Source organism: Chelonoidis abingdonii, chromosome 9 (genome assembly GCF_003597395.2).
Source record: "Chelonoidis abingdonii isolate Lonesome George chromosome 9, CheloAbing_2.0, whole genome shotgun sequence".
Taxonomy (NCBI): domain Eukaryota; kingdom Metazoa; phylum Chordata; order Testudines; family Testudinidae; genus Chelonoidis; species Chelonoidis abingdonii.
This window is the reverse complement of record NC_133777.1, coordinates 69,731,597-69,749,361: the sequence shown is the minus strand read 5'-3', so window position 1 is coordinate 69,749,361 and position 17,765 is coordinate 69,731,597. Positions and strand designations below refer to the sequence as shown.

The following is a 17,765-nucleotide window of genomic DNA, read 5'->3' as shown; positions in this document are numbered from 1 at the left end:
TGGTGCAACCCCAGCTAGTAGTTTTGGGGTCAGATATTTGTTTCGCATTTTTGAAAGTGCCAAATGAGTCAGATTACTCAGTCATTGCCTGGGTAATTTTCTAGTACTATGGGCTACACAGGGAGATTGATAGACAGACAGAAACCATCTGTCTCCACTTCTGTCACACTAAACCAGGTCCTGAGCTGCCATAAATCAGCATTGCTCCATTAAAGTCAAAGGAATGATGATTTACACCAGCTGAGCATCTGGCTCATGATGTCTGTTCCTGTTGCCCATTTGCTGAATCCAGAAAAATCAGAATGAATAGAAGAGCTTCCCCTTCCTTGTTTCATGAATATGCCCTTTAAATAAGGAGTTTTTTTTTAAATCAATCAATCAAGACAAAGTCTTTCAGAACTAGCTGCTAACAGTTCTAATCAGAACTTTACACTGGCATCAGTGGTGCTACTCTGGGTTCATACAGGCATAAAGAAGGTGGAATTCAGTCCCCGCATTTCATGCCGTCACGACATGTTACACATGGCCACGTGCATTAGGATGAACTGGCTTAACTATGCTGTTAGCCATAAACTAACGCGGGGAACCAAATACTGGGAAGAACGAAATGGGTGCAAATATTAGTTTAAGAACAAACTGAACTGTTCTTCAATGTATTTTGAATGCTCTTGGCCTTGTTTATTTTTTAATCATATTTTTGTCATTTGTTTTTATTTTTGTTAACCCCCCACAAAAAGGAAGTCGGTGGGGGGGGGAAGTCTGTCCTGCCTGCTGAGTGATAAAATGTCATTTCTTCCACCGTCCCACCCCTCCCTTTCTCTCTGGATGGAGATCACAGCACTCCAATGCCTTTGGCACTCAGTGTGCAGGAAAGTTTTCCAGCAGGAGCATCTGGCTCCCTGGCAGACGCCTCAGGCAGTTGTGCTGGCAGCTTCGCAGCTTCCCCTTGGTCTGTCCTGTGGTCAGGCCACTGATGAGCTGCTGGAGCTGCCTTGATTTTTTTGAGAAGCCATTTTCTTTACATTAACAGGGTGTATATGTCACCCCCTGTTCTCACTATGGGACCAGGCTTACTCAGAATCTGCTCCTACTGAAGTCGAGGGGAATTTAGCCCTTGACCTCGATGAGAACAGAACGAAGCCCTAATAAAGGTGAGATGGCTGGTAATATATAGCGTGTTTTTGATAGTTGGCTTTTAGCGTCCATATATATTTTCTATAGACGCCTGAGGGCAGGTTTTAAAGCCACCTACATTCCAGTTACCATCAAATGCAATGTGTGAGGTACTGGCTTGGACTCCTAGCATGAAGTCCTGACTTTATGGAAATCAGTGGAAGTTTTGCCAAGAGACAGAGGATTTCTCTCATGGGGTTTTTAATTGCCAAATGTTGGGGCCTCTCTACTATAGTGTAAGTCCCACAAAGCACTTCTTGTTCTGTTGTGATGCACATTATTAATTAATAGCATTCATGGCTGAAGTCTATTTAGACACATAACAGTAAATCACATTCAGCAGCAGGACAAAACTCCCTGCTCTGACCCATTAGTGCCCTTCTCTAGAGGGTTCATCTCCGAAGTTGAGAGGGCAAGTTAGTCTGTTCCCCAAACCAGTTCAGTTCACATGCTAGTGTTTCTAGCATTGCTGATAACTCTCTAGTAGATACTGATTGAGTCCACCTGTGACCATCAGATAGTAACAAACTTCACTTATTACTGGCCTGGAGCTGGAGCTGAACCAGTGATCGTGGCTCATAAACCCCCATTCCTGATCACAGTTTGAAGTGAATAAAATCTATTCTTGTAGCATATCTATGCACTTTTGATAGCAGTTTTTGCCAGAAAATCAATAAAACAGAGTCCATTATAAATCCCCACTGCTCACTATAGTCTGAAACCTGACCTACACCATTTCAGCACAAACTCAATTTGCTTAACCGAATTTGGCTATTTTAAAGTTCTTTTTTGAGGCGGGGGAGGGAAGCATTGCAGCCATCCAGAGGCATTGCCAGTGTCCCATGTGCTATCGCACAAAAATCTCTTTAGATATTCAATAAAAAATGAAGTCCACCTGTTTCATTTATACAACACTATGATTAATTATATCAAGAAGATATTTATCTTTGAACCTCATTTCCCTTGTTGCATATTTAGCAAAGCATATTAAGTGTTAAGATATTGTCAGTGTAAAACAAACTGCAGTGTCACATAAATCTGTCTGTTTTGAAGATGATGCACCAGGGAGGAGAAAACAAATGATGCATGCAAGTACCAGATGAAATAATATAATTTCTCATCTTGATTTCTCAGGCATCCTTGGAGTTTTATTACAGTAAAAGGAAACCCTTCCTCTTCTGTTGAAGACCACATTGAATATCTAGGTAATGCAGAAGCAAATGCTTGCTTGAAATTGCCTGGGCAAGTTCCTCCCTGGTATAATTCCATGGAAGTCAGTGTAATTCTGTAAGGGATAAATTTGTTCCATGACCTTTGTACTGTCTGACACTACACTACATTGAAGCTATGAACAGGAGTCTTACCTCCTTACATTATCCCCATGTTGTGATGCAGTTGAATGGGATTTGACACAGTCCACTCGTACGCAGAAATACAGGACCAGATACTCAGCTAGTATAAATCAGTATAGCTCTGTTGAAGCCAAATTATGTATCCACCTTTCTGACATAAATCAGTAGAACGATCTCAGTTAACATGAGATGAAAATCTAAGACCTGATGTTGTACCATGAGAGTCAAAACCCTGCAGCCTATACTAGTTTTTGAGGCTATTTGCTGTGGAATACCATAGTATTTTCTAAATAAAGATAATGACCTGGTTTTTCACAACGTAAACTAGCAAACAAAAAATGCAAAATAAAACAAAAAGATATGATTTTTCTTAATTCACTTGATTTTTCTGAGAATTCCTCCTCTACAAAAGCAAAGTCTGAGCAGAAGGAAAGAGTCTGAAAAATCATTCCAAGAGTAGGAGGAACAATTTTGAGGGCAATTACTGAATCTGCTCTAGTCTCCCAAGAGAGACAAACACGGGCTTGCTCCATTGCCTATTAAGTCTTAGCTTCTATCACTTGCAAACCATGAAATTGTAATAATTGTTTTACAGGACACAAAGGATCAGCTGTGGCCAAAGTATTCAAACTATTCCAGGCTGAGAATGGAGAGCATTTTAATGTGTCTTCAACCAGTGAGTGGGTTCAAGGTGAGCCATCTGTTTGCCTGCTAGCAGAGTGACAGCACTTAAACAGTGCTAATTGCTTTTTGAAATATTCCTTTTTCTCACACCAATCACATTCTCTCTTTTTAGAAAGAAAGGGTTTGATATCTACTAAGGTTGCCTTTAATCCAAACAAGAACACAAGCAGCATCTCTATTTCCAATCCCTGCAAGACTGACTCTGTGTGATTTGAATCCTTTGTCTTTTTTTGCATTGAATGTGACGGTCCATGTGTTAAGACCAAACCAACATACATCCTCTTATTTCTTTTGATTATATGGTCACCACTTGTCAGAATGGTGTTTCCGTTAACAAATAGCAACTGATTACAAGCTGACTTGAATATACTGTATACAGAGGGGTGTAGAGAGAAGGGCACAATTTGTGTTCCGCAGCTGTTAGAAATGCTCATGCTACATACTCAAATCATGTAGCTTTTAAATAATTCCATGCTCCCTTGCCTTGCTACGCTTCATAGCATCAGTAAAGTAGCTGCCAGACTAGCCAAGAAAACCAGGAACTAGGCAGTTATTGAAGTAACTTGTTCATGGTATTTGAGACTAAATGCTGGTAAGAGCATTTTTGCTGCATTAAGTATGGCTTTCTATAAAACTGTCTTTCCTGTTTGTCTCCAGATGTAGAATGGACAGAGTGGTTTGAGAAGCCCAAAAAGGCAAGATCCAAAGACACGGAGAAACTTTCTGACCTCAGAGCGGCAAACCCAGGCAAAATATGTAGTCACCCCCTTGATATCCAGGTAGGACAAACTCCCCATTTTCCCTATAGATTAACTTGCCTGATGAGCAACAGCAGTATAGTAAGCAGCCAAGTGCAGCATCAAAGTCAAGAAAGTTCTAGTAGACCTCAGGCCTTCTTGGTGACTGTGTTGTGAGCGTGAATGCATTTAGTTTCTAGACGTCTCTTGATGCTCTTGCACATAGACTGGCCACAATGCTGACAAGTGTTTAACACTAATGGGAGGCTCATAAGACAAACTATATTCCTCACTCTTGAGTCTGATCCTGCAACCCTGATTCACACAACCAGTCCAAGGTCAGTCAATAGGACTACTGGTGTGAGGAAAGGTTGTAGAATTGGATCCTCTTCTTCAAGTTCTCACTTCTGGAACCTTGAGGTTGCATTAGTTCATGGGGGGAAATGTCTTTGGGCTTGCAGTCATTTTTTCAAGTCCATTGCTTTTTCTTTGGTAGAAAGAAGTCTGAATTCCATTGTGCGAAACATGTAATTAAATCCTCGAATGCACATGTTGTGGGGGAAAAGTACACCTTGTTATGACTGAAAAAGCTACTTAATGTGTGAAGGAAAAATGGCTTTCATTGACAAATTCCCTCTGCATACTTAAATGTCCATTTGATAAAATTCTGCAGCTCAAGTGCTGCTTAACAGAAGACCATAAAATGATTGGTACTGTGAGATTTTTACAGGGTTGGCTTGAGCATTAAGGCATGTAGGAATTGATCCAGCAAACTCTTACTTACCTGAGTAGCCCTTGCTCGCAAGAATAGTTGCATTAAATTTAATTGGACTACTCTTGCAATGAGGACTACCTGTATGAACAAGGGCTTCCAGGACAAATTACTCATTGTGGAACAGTTTTTTTCCTCATTGTTCACTATTACTTCCTGGTCAATGTTAAAACTGACTCTAGATGCATTTCAGCTTTTGTTCGTGTGTTGGAAGAGGGATTTCAGCTCAGGACATGAGAGCCACTAGGCCAGATACTAATTTAACTAATAGTTGCTTTTGTTCATATGTATTAAAAGTGAAACAAGAAACGCCATATTTTTCTGTTTCTGAAAAGTTATAAATCATGAGCTTCTAAATCTTCAGCTGCTGTAAATCAGTGTAGCCCACTGACTTCATCAGTTTACACCAGCTGCGGATGTTGAGTAATCAGAACTAACCTGCCCCAACAATGCTAAGCACAAGAAGAATCAAAATAGAACAAGAAATGTGTAGCCAAGGGCACGTTTCCCATTGACTGCAGTGAGCGTGCCTATGTGAGTGAGTAGGAGTTGCAGGATCAGGCCCCTAATTTAGATGGTGACTCATTTATGAACCTCGTGCCTTTTTAAAATGAAGGTTATTTGGCTGGTCCTATGCAATGTGTAGCATTTTTATGCAATGGCAAAAACAATTGCAACCGAAGGTCTAGACTGTGGTATTGAATCCCAGCCTTGAGGGGGGATGGTATGGACTACACTGCCCCAGGAGGAACGCATGCTTGCATGTTGAATCATCCCTTGGGGTGGTGTAACCTGATCCCCTCCCAGCATACCCAGCCAGCTCCACAGGCTGGTTTGTATATGGGAGAGCAAAGGCCCACCTCTACTTGCCCCCATTGGGGCAATTTGTGACCTCAGGGTGCGTGAGGGAGCTTTCCTAGTGCTCCCTGAGTATAGAGATAACAATTATCCCTGGCCCTTGCAAGGGAAAGAGAGAGAAGACTCCCACCTCCTTTCTCCTGCAAGGATCAGACACAGTCTGGCCCCAGGTAACGAAATGAGAAAAGTTAAGATGCTTGACAGTGTGAGTTTGTTTGGGCCCATCCATCTGCATTCAGAATCTGAATCTGACCTCAAACTAGTGAAGATCTAAAATCAAGGGAAACAAGGCAGCATTAGCCAAGCTCAGAGTCCTGTTTTTTTGTGTGGTTTTGTTGGAAACAAGTTCTAATATAGATGTGGGAGTGACATGATTCACCTAGTACTAAATCCATGTGGTCTGCATAAAAAAATTATGGTGCATGAACCAACTAGAGTATATAACTGGATTCTACCCATGATCATTCATTCTGTTTTATTACATGGTCATTGTGCATCATCTTAATGTTGAGTGATCACCCTCATTCCATGCAGAGAGAGAGTAAGAGGATGCAAGCGCCATTCATGTTTAATGACCACCCCTGTGCATTTCTATTCTCATCCTAGGCAGCTACACTCTCTGGAGCCAATTTAACAACTGAGGTTTTCTACAAAAGCAGCCACGATTATAGGTTTATGTGCCATGGTAAGGATCAGACAGACGAAGGCTGCCAAAATTACCGAGTGCGGTTCCTGTGTGGCAAACCTGGTATGTGACTCACTTTTTAACGCCCAGCTGCTGTGTTATTCAGAGCAGAAATCTCATTTTGAATTTTCCTCCTTCTGAGCTGGCTATTTTATAGCAAGCAGAAATTTGATACCAAACACAATAATTCACTGGGGAAACCCTTTGATTTCCATGTTGCATTCTTTGCTTTCTTCTGATGTCTGGGTCCCTGACTGACCACTTAGCCACAGGTAGACAGGATGGGCCAAACCAGGCCGGATGGAGCACGTCCTACTGATGTAAATGGGAGTAACCTCTATTTACTGTAGAACTGAATTTCGTCCAATGTAGCTCTTCAAGCTGATTTTTGGCTGAGATATTAGAGTGAACCTGGACAAGTCTTCAATAGGGTATCTCGAGAGAGATTCTTGAGCACTATGTGAAATGACGTGATGTCAACAAACCTCAGTAATACTGTACAGATACTTTGACAAGACCTGTAACAATCTCCACGCTTCCTAAAGCATTTCAAGATGGGGCAGGATTATTCCTTCAGCAAGCAAGGAGACTGTGTTTCATGCTCATGCTGTTGGAAAGCAATGTTTTTCTCAAAGTAATTATTTCTTTTGCAATTATTCATTTATGCAATACCTGCCCTCATAGTGGTCATTACATGTCATTCTTTAACGTTCATTTAGTAGGGAGATAAAGATGGAAGGCAGTTATCTTGGGGGAAAAAAGTAGTCATTATGTTCAAAACTACTTCTGGGAGGTTTATGGCTACTGTAAATAACAGTGCAGCGCAACCATAACTGCTGGAGCTAAGTAGGTGTGGTGAGCTGAGCCACTAAGGGCTACATTTAAATTTAGTTAAATGGCTAGTGGAAAATCTATTTGCCAATAACTAATGAATAGGCCTTTTTTTGGATGGCTGTTTTGTTTTTCACAAACCAAACCCAACCAAGAAGGTACTTGGGAGACCTGTAACATTTATGTTGGATCAGTAAACTACTAAATTTTGTTAGTATCAAAAATGCCCAGAGAAGTTAGCGGACAATTTAAGGTTCAGTGAGCTGAATTCTCTGCCGTCCCCTTTTTGCTTCCTAGTGAGACCAAAGCTTACTGTAAGCATTGATACCAATGTGAACAGCACAATCTTGAGGCTGGCAGATGATGCACGATCATGGAAGGCTGGAGATAGACTTGTTGTTGCCAGTACAGATTATTCCATGTACCAGGCGGAGGAATTCCAAGTCTTGCCATGCAGAGCCTGTGGGCCTAATGAGGTCAAAGTATCAGGTGAGGATTTATCTTGTCTTTTGCATGTTTCTATGGGCACATTCTTCTCTCCTTCATACCCAAGAAGCTCCATTTAAACCAAAGGTATTGCAGAGATGTGAAATGAGAGATGAATTTTGGCCTTCAGTTTGTTGATGCTATTGTGAAATCTGTACCTTTTTGCTATCTGAAAATCACCTGACATCTGTAAGTGATGATAGTGCCTTCAGGTTTATCTGTGGGTTTTCCATCTTTCTTCCCAAGCATCCAGCTCTTGATCTTATCTCCCAAGCACTTTGCAGGTGGGCCTGAGTTTATAGGATTTGACGTGCTCTAGAAGAGGATCACCTTCTGAAAAGCATACGATGGAGTCCTTTGTTATCAAAGGGAGAGGAGGAGCAGGTCATGAGATTTTTAAGGCTCTGTTATTATAGAGTTGGTTATTTATGCCATGCAGATATATTTAGGCAGAAACACATTATCCCATTTATAAAATACTACTCTGTTAAAACCATCTGTTTTTAGTATCTATATAGAGCACATGACATAGTGGAGATGTGTTAACTATATGTCCCTAAAGTCACATGACCAGCCATATACTCTCAAACCACAGTGCTTGAGTAAATCAGAATTGCTGTAGAATGCCGAGTGAATTTATCTGAGACAGAGGAAATGGGAAGGTGGGTGTAGTGATACAAAGTTTTTTTTTTGTTGTTTTTTTTCTCTTCTGGAGGACTAGCTCAAATCTGGAACAGGCTGCTGGCGGTGAAAAATCATTGCTGTCTAATTGTTCTTCAATGGTCTTTGTGTTCTAAATTCAGTTCAAAAAAATACAGCCACCACAAAGTGACACCTTATTGTCCATTTCAGCAGAGAGGCACAGATGTCGGGCAAAGATTTTCCAAAACACAACAAATGACTTTTAAATCTTCCCCTGAGTCTGTCAGGTCCTCTTTCCCTTCCAGAACTTGGTTTTGGCACATCGATGGGTAGTGTGGAGATATTAGCATTAGCTACCCATTCTCTCAATAGACAGAGGACTTTCCAGTACCGTCCTTTACAACAACAAAAAATCATGTAAAAAATGTAGCATAGTTGAATGGTTATGGTGGTAATTCAAACATGTTGCATTGCCAATGAACTGCCAGTGTTTAAATAAGAGATAATAATGGTGAGTCAGATTCATTTGAGGAGAGATTTTTAACATACACTTAATGTAAATTCATTTTGAGAAAACATACTCCCACTTAGAACAATCAGTGCACCAGGCAGTTTGCTCAGCTCTGCAACATTAACCACTTCATGCATCATTATCTCTGATGCAGCCCTTTCTGAAGGATACAAGTGTTTCCTCCTGCACTGTTTTTTTAGAAGGGCTCTAGTCATTCATTGTTCAACAGGCAAAAAGAGGGATATTGGTTAAGCCAAAAAAAATATTATTCTGACTTTGAATTCATCATAGTCTTATGACTTAAGGTGACAAGCACTCTCTGAGAGAATGTGACTACCAACTGAATATTATTCTCATGAAACACTTGAGCTATTGGAAAAACTGCATCAATCTATAATGATACAAAGTACATTGTGAGAACAATCTTGGAAAATAGTCAATAAAACTGAAGACTGCAGATTAATACATTTCTAAGACTCTCCTTGGGTCTTCCCAGATCTCTACAGTTTTTATAATTTATTTATATTCATCTTCTACAACAATTTCCATTGAGTTAATATTAGGAAAGTGAATAGACAGAGAAAAAAGAAGCCATGTGATTTCAAGTAGAGATCTAAATGGAAATACTTGAAGTATTTGTGCTCTGTTTCCAATTAGTTGTTAGGAGAATTTGGACATCCCTTTTATTACCACAGATGACACACAGTCTGCCCTGTCTTACACCCCTGCAACTCCATTGACGTCAATGGGATTTCTCTGGTTATATAAGTCGGGGCACAATTTGACCCAATAATAACTGCATCCAACTTTCTTATAGCAAAATCCCACACACTAAAAATAAAATGGAAGAATCCTGCATGACTCTGACACAGTTCAGCCTAGTTGAAAGGAGTAATGTGAAAGATTGAAATCTCCTCCATCCTCACGAGAAGACAAGTAGGTCAAGGGACTGTCCTTGATTGTGTACAGTTGGGACTTTCACCTTGAGATCTCATTCCATTCTTCTCTGTGACTTCATTTAAAATGACTAGCAAGCGATGGTCCCGATGCTGCAGTGTTTAGACAGGTGAACAGTCCCATTGTATCATATTCATATAACATGCAGGATTGGGCAGAGAAGAGTGTTTGGTTGTTTTTCTGTCTTCTTCCACAGTCTACTTCTTTCTTCTCAGTTTTCCGTATCAGTTCCAGTGAAGGATCTTCATATAGAAAGATGTAAACGCAGTTTGAGTCAGGAACTGAGAGCTCCAAAAATCTGCTCATTGGAAATAACAAACAAATTATAAAAATAGTTCTACTCATAATAGGTTTGTCCCCTTTAACCAGTTTGGTTTGTTGAGGTTGTTTCTTTTTTTTAACTAAACATAAATGTCCATTTAACAATATGGCTGTAAGGATTTTTGTGGAACATAAATTTGGCAGAGCAAAAGTCTAATTATAATCAGTGTTCTAATGTTTTAATATTTTAATGGATACAACTTTGGATATTTTGCCAGGTAAGTTAAACTAGTTAGCCAGCTCATATACTATTTATATTTGACATTTTCTGCTGAGCAATCATACTTGCTTTACTGACTACAAGTGGCTTAAGTAGCAGTAAAAAGATGAATATTAGAGCACTAAGGGTGGGATTTTTAAAAGAGCCTAAGGGAATTAGATAGCCTACTCCCACTGGACTTCAATAGGATTTGGGTGCCTAATTCTCTTATAGTTCTTTAAAAATTCCAGCCAAAATAGCTAAAGCAGGCGCCTAAGGAATCATTCTTGCAAACACTTACTCAGGTGAGCAGTTGTATTGATTTCAAAGTTGTTACTTCCATGAGGCTCAAACTCGGAGGTCACCAGTCTCAGTAAAATGGTCATTTATTGAAATGGAACTCCTCCCCCTTCTCTCCTCCTTTGTTTAACTGTCTTCACTTGTCATTTTTATGTCTAGATTATTTTCTGTGAGGAAATGATTAAAACTGTTTGATGTTTTATCTCCGGATTCTGCAAAACTGGGGGAACACAGTGCAAGTCAGAGGAGGGAGAGATGGAGGAAGGAAGGGTTGTGTTATTACAGTAGGATAGGATGAAAGATCAAGTATTTCTTGTGGTTTCCCCAGGAAACCAGTCTTATCTGTATCTTTGTGGCTGTATATGAAGTTACTAACAATGCTGATAAGTTTCACCATGGATAGGATATACATGATGAAACAACCTTTTGTGCATATACTGTACTTGATAAAGCATGATTTAAAAAAAATACTCGACTTGTGGTTGGCCTAATTACTCATATTATCCCACCCATTAGTAAATCTGTGATTACAATTGCATCTCACACACATCTAGAATCCAACTGGTATGGTTGCAGAGACTGAATAATTGTGGAGCGTTACTGAGTTTGTTATCTGATAATGCTAAAATATGGGAGAAGAGCATTAGAATTAGGAACTTACCTAAGGACAGATGTGGGGACAATTTCTCTATTGCAGCTCCGATACATGAGTTGGCTTATTGATCTCTTCTGCACTAAGCTAGTAGGAAAATTCTTGATCTCTTGTCTTCTAAAATATGCCAGATTCAGCCATCTTCTCAAAAGGTGTTGAGCTCGATTCTCCATTGCAGATATTTACACCAGGGCAAAGAGTGTAAAATGCTACTGTTCTTGTTTTAGTAGCACTTTGTACTAGTTTGGTCCTGTAAATGACTGCACAAGGTGCAGGGTAATGGAGAGTTGATGTCCAGGTTTGTTATATACACCCAAAAGTTTAGGTGCTGATTTAAACTCTCCATATCTTCTACAGATGTGCACCATTTAGCTCAGAAATCTCAGAAGACCATGTTTCTTGGGGGATTTATCACAAAAAAGGCCCTTTCTAGCTGTCTTTTGATGCTTCTTCCTCTAGCCCTGGCAATTGTCTGGCAGCATATGTAAAGCGAAAACCCTGAATAAATGTTAACCCAGCATTTCAAAAAAGGTGGGAGCAGGTTTGATTTTTAGAAATGGAGGGGAGGGAGAAATTCTTAATATTTCTCAATCAAAATTCCATCTTTTCCACCTCACACTCCCAATGCCAGGTACAAGGGGTTTTGTTTCAAGGGGAATTAGGGGGAAAAAAAACAGTTCTCAAGAGGGAGGCATATTGGGTCATAGATAAGTGCGGAAAAAACCTAATATTTGTAGGAAGAACTACCCTGTCAGATTTATTAGCTACAGCAGAAAGTACTAACAAGCAATTACAGGCAATGAGATAAGCACTCGCACATTTAACCCAACAATTGAAATTAATCCAATTTATTACAACCCTCAGGAGACTAAATTACTGCGTGCCACAGGAAGAAGCTAGAAAGCTCTGAGGTGCACCAGTGCCAGAGGCCCCTGCAGCATCAGGCAATTGATTAAGTGAGATATTCCCAGATGATCCAGGCCCCACATTGCAGAAAATGGGGAAAAAATCCATGGCCACCGCCAATCTGACTAGGGGGGAAATTCCTTCGCAACCCTGAATATGATGATCAATTTGCCCCTGAACAGGTGAGGAAGAACTAGCCAATCCAGAACCTGAGAGAGAGAATTCTCTGCACCACCTCACATAGATTAATTGGTGCTAGGGCCTGACAGTTCAGAACCCCAACGTCTCTGGGCCTGACAGTTCAGAGTCCCGGCACCTCTGGGCTTGCCACGTCAGTTATGAAAGTGGGAAAAAAAGTGCTTGAGCCCAGGCACCTCCTTCATTGCAAATTAAGCACTGACCTCACAGCACTGTCTCAGCGCCAGCAGTGGCCACCTCTGATGCTTCAGAGGAAGAAGATTTTAAAAAACAAAAAAAAACCGCAAAACGCAACACAGTGTGTGTGTGGGCGGGGAGGAAATCCCTTTCTGATCCTTGCATATGGACAACATGAGATTTTAGGAAGATAAGGCATGACCCGGAAGGGACCCACAGGGCTGCTGAGCCCTGCCTCTTCCCAGCATAGGTAATTCCATTATACAATCCCATTCAAATTTGTCAGGCTTTCTCGTAAAACTAATTAAGTGACTGCATTCTGGGTGTGAGGTTCAGGGGAATTCTCCGCTGGCCAGCTACGGCTAGAATAAAAATGGGAAATACCGTCAATATATTGCAGACCAGTGAGGATTCTGCAGGAAAGAGTGTTTGCCATTAAACATAAGCAATATAAAGAAAATGTGAATCAAACAGCCAAAGTTGTTGTGTGCAGCATTTGCTTTATGGCTGTCTACCCTCGGAGCTAAGGGTGTGAGGGCTGGTCTACACTACGGGGGAAAATCGATCTCAGATACGCAACTTCAGCTACATGAATAATGTAGCTGAAGTCGAAATATCTAAGATCGAATTACTCACCATCCTCATGGCGCGGAATCGATGTCCGCGGCTCCCCACGTCTACTCCGCAACTCTGTTGGGGTTGGTGGAGTTCCGGAATTGATATAAGCTCGTTCTGGGATCGATATATTGCGTCTAGATGATGAGACGCGATATATCGATCCCCGAGCAATCGATTGCTGCCCACCGATACGGTGGGTAGTGACGACATAGCCTGTGTCTCAGCTCAAGTAGATATACTTACACTACCTCTTATTGAGCCAGCACGTTAAATATAATAGTGTAGCCATGGCATGGAAAGCAGCGGCACAGGCTAGCTGCCCCGAGTTCAAGCCTGCGTGAACCCCTTCGGTGCGCAATGGGGTGGCTAACGTGTGCTACTCCTTCCCGCTGCCTGTGCTAACAAAGCTATGTTACTGTTCTTAGCACTGTAGCTCCACGAGCGCTAACAAGCGAATGCCAGCTTGAGCTGGAAATCACACCCCTTGTTCCAAGTGTAAACATACCTTAAAAGATGTAGCAAAAGCTCCTTGGAGAAAGGCTGATCCAAAGCCCATTGCAATCAATGGAGCAGTTCCGTTGACTTCAATATGGCTTTGGATCAGGCCCAGGATATGTGCAAGATTAAACATAAAAAAACCCCAAATATTTTGTTTGAGAGAAGAAACAGCCAGGAGCATCCTTGAGAAATAAAATCTCTGGGAGGTCATAGAATGCAGACCTAGAGGAAATCAATTTTTAATATTGTTCTGAAATAAATTACAATTCTTTTACATCTGGATGATTATAAAGAGTGATAAGTGGGGAAAGGCTTTCAGCCACATTAGATAGAATAGACTGTAGCTAATGTTGTGGTTGTATGTGCTTTGCTTGAATGCTAGAAAAATGAATAATTTTAAATATTCCATGGTGCTAATGGGGTCGGGGTCCCAAAAATCTGAAAAGCAAGGAGACGCTCTCTTTTTTTAATCCAAGAGGGAAAAAATCTCTGAATATAAATTTAATTTGAATATTGGTTAATTTAAATAGCCAAAAATGGAAATATGTACATCAGTGAAGTACATATTTTACAGATTGATAGGTTGATGGAGAGACAACCAAATAGAAAAACAGGCAGACAAATTAGTTAAACACTGTCTGAGGCTGCCATGTTTCTATCAGATTAAGGGTACAATTTTCAAAAGCACCTATAGGAACCAAAAATCCCATTTTCAGAAATGACTTAGGCCCCTAAAGATCCCATTGGGAGTTAGCTGCCTAGGTGCTTTCGAAAATCCCACTAGGTACCTAAAAATACATTCCTAAATCTGATCCCCAGGTTCCTTCTGGTTTTGATTAGAACCCAGAATCAAAGCTTGAGGGTTGCGTTCTGATACGAAACTCTGAATATGAACCTCCATATAATTTAGAGTGGTTCTGATTTGCCGTTCTATTTTGCTTCTGTCTGGCCCTGGTTCAGCAAGCCATCCCTGTTCTCCAAAGCACATGCTTACCTTTAAGAACATGCTTAAATCCTATTGACTTTAATGGAATTTAAGCACATACTTAATTTTAAGTGTGTGATTAATTGCATTGCTGAGTAGGGATGGACTTAAGCAGCTGCTTGCCAAACCAGGGCCTCCGTTAGATATACACACAGACTAAAATGATTTATTTCTGTGTATATTTGTATTTTGTTTAATTCTCTAGTGTGATGGCACATGATAAATCAAGCAAGTTTTTGATTCTGCCACACTGGCCATGCAATGTGGCTAACCACATTGCTCTGGTTATGTAAATAAGTCTCAGCTGCTGGTTGCTATTGGTGGGAGCCATCTAGCTGATACTTGACATCCCTCTGTGAGTGATGCCAGCAATACTGAGCCCATGAAAACTGATTGTAAACTGCTTTGCATCTGGCTTCGCTAATTTTTGGACAATCACAAAAATAGCTCTGGTGTTCAAACAATGAAGACTATGCTACAATATTCAAAGCAGCAAGTTCTCTTTCTTCTGGCCAAACCACTGTTGGACTGGTTTGCAAGTCACTGACGCTGGGCTTTCATACGGCAAGTGTCCCAAATGTCACTTGTCAGCAATCTGCCTAACTCCAGCTAGCAACTCTCAGCACGCCAGCTGTAAACAACAACTTAATTTCAAACTCAATTTACAGTGCTACAGAGTGAGACGGTCCTGTCTCTTTGTGACCTCTCGAGCAGATTTCTTTCACATCTGTCTCTGAATGTGCCCCATGAATGCCAAGTGTTTAATGGGAACCATCAGTAAAGCCCACATGCTCATTGCTATGTGGAGACGCCTGGCTTTGGTTTCCACATGGAATTTACGTTACATGAGGACTTCAGAGCAGTAGTCTCTTCCAAGAAGCATGCCCACCTTTTCTGCAGCATGGCCCAACTATTACATTGTTAAGAGGAGTGTGAAGTTCTGGCTGCTGTTACAAGAGGTGGTTTGTTGTTTTTTGAAACCGCCCGTTAAAGGCACCATTTTAGAACTACACTTTTACATTTTAAAAAGAAAGATGCAAGGCAGTTTTCTTACCTCACATCAAGCCAAGTGAGCAGAAGCATACACCCAACAAAGCTATATTTAGAAGCTGATTAGTGAATATTTAACATTCTTGTCAGTGCTTAAATTTTGTGCATGTCTGTGCTGGAATTAAATTATATTAAATACATGCAATCATGACATTTATGCCAGAGCTCAACACTCACAAATAATAAAACTATCTGTTTTAATTGCAGTACTGCAAATCCAAGAGCTGTTCAGAATCAGATTATCTGAACTTCCCTTTGTGTTTCAGTACGTAAGGGAGAGGCCAATGATGGGAGATAACTGAAAATAACATTCAAGAAAGCAGCCCTACTATTGGGGTGCCCTTGATTTGCGGTTGTCTCAACCATCTACCATAGAATCTCCTTGTGCGGGGGCCAGTGACAGGTGTGTGCATTGACTGATGTGCACAAACAAGGGCACTAACACCCCTTTTCAGTTAGGGTGTGTCTGTTCCAGTTGAGTGATCTTGTGAGAACTAGTGGGTCCCAGACTGATCATATGCAAAAAAACACTCATACCATAGCCTTGTAACAAAACAAGAGAGCTGAGACCAGAGCTCAAGCTTGGACCCTTACTTCTGGTCTGGAAACACTGTAGAAGCAGCACGTTCATCACAGGGGTGGGGGAATTACTTTAGTTCTCTAGCAACCCTTCCAGCTGACTCAAGGAGCACTACCAATGGGCTATTCTGTTCCACATGTAGGCCTACCATTATGATGCAAGTTCGCAGAGGGAAGGGGTAACGACTGAAGGGTGATACGGCTAGCGACTGATATGGCTAACATCCCATCAAAGAATTAGTCCCTATCAGTGTTCGTCTACACTTCCTTTTTCCTCTGAACAGAGTGTAATTGGTCCCATTTTTCACTAGAAGAGGAATAAAGTTACTAGACACAATGGGTAAAAGAGATGCCCTTCTTCTGATAACCAGGAAGCCTGTCCTGTGTCTGCAAAAAGAACAGGAGTACTTGTGGCATCTTAGAGACTAACAAATTTATTTCAGCATGAGCTTTCGTGAGCTACAGCTCACTTTTTCGGATGCTGTCATTGTAATGCTTCTATGTAATAGTTTAGCACTTTTCATCCAAGGATTTCAAGGTGCTTTACAGATGGAGAAACTGAGGCAGAGAGAAATGCAAGTAATTTAGCCAATGTCAGAGCCAGAAAAGAATGTAGCTCTCCTGGCTCCCAACACAGTGCCTTATCCCCTAAACCATGTTATCTTTCACTGGAAGGCCAAAGGAGGATAACCTGTATCAAACTGATGTCTCTTTCACTTTATGATCAAGTGAGAACATCATGTTTCATTTAAAAAGAGGCCAGGTCAATTTTTTTAAAGCCCCTCTTCCTGCATGATGATTCTGCTCAAACAGAAAGTGCCTCTCAGAGATCTCTCAGCATCAAGCCTACCCTTTGTTTCTAATAACTGCTGTGTAGGTCTCTGCTGAAATGAAATACATGCCAGTGTAACATTCTTTATAGCACAGTGTTTACTCAGCGAGTTTATTGTCTATTTTTACTGGAATAATGTGAAATATAGTCAGTCAAATAAGCCTTTCCTGCCTCTTTTTCTTCAAGCGAGCAGAGCCAGGAAGAAGACGTGCATCATGCATGTATTTTAATGAAATTATGGAGCTGAGATTATTTTGCTTTCTCGTTGTTCATGCTGGCTGGAATTCACCCCTTTCTAGCCAGTCCACAGAAAGTCTTTCATTCCTTGAACCCTCAAGGTAGTTAGGTGCAGCATGGCCTGGCAGGGGGCCACTGCACTTCTGCGTGCAGAGCTCCCCACCAGTTTGGACTGAGCTGGCACAGAAGGAAGCATTGAGTGTGGGCTGAGGGAGGGGCCAGTGGATCAGCATTTACAGTGGTCAAGTGGCTTGGAAACCACATGTGGGTTCTTCTGGCCCATCCGCTGGATTAGCAGCTGGGATGGGTCACATGCTGCAGTTTATTCAGGATTTCTGCACAGAGTGGCCCAATCTGCTCCTGAAGAAGGTAGCCACAAAGCACCTACAGTTTCTGTGGGATTTGGCCAGCAGTGACCCATGAGCCATGTCATACACCCCGAGTCTTTCCCAGTGTCCCATAATTATAGCTACAACTATGAAAAATTAATTCTGTGCTGATATAGTGCGAGGATTCCCAGTGTTC

General features: G+C 41.2%; 1 protein-coding gene across 2 annotated transcripts in view; it reads left to right on the top strand.

Annotated features, from left to right (window-relative positions):
• CEMIP (cell migration inducing hyaluronidase 1) overlaps positions 1-17,765 on the top strand; it is a 140,624-nt gene that overhangs the window by 85,105 nt on the left and 37,754 nt on the right. For both annotated transcript variants that reach the window (XM_032771880.2, XM_032771879.2), the window contains exons 7-11: positions 2,308-2,378; positions 3,121-3,216; positions 3,867-3,988; positions 6,183-6,324; positions 7,390-7,581. In XM_032771880.2, coding sequence (XP_032627771.1) covers positions 2,308-2,378; positions 3,121-3,216; positions 3,867-3,988; positions 6,183-6,324; positions 7,390-7,581 — 623 coding nt within the window. The remainder of the gene's footprint in view (positions 1-2,307; positions 2,379-3,120; positions 3,217-3,866; positions 3,989-6,182; positions 6,325-7,389; positions 7,582-17,765) is intronic.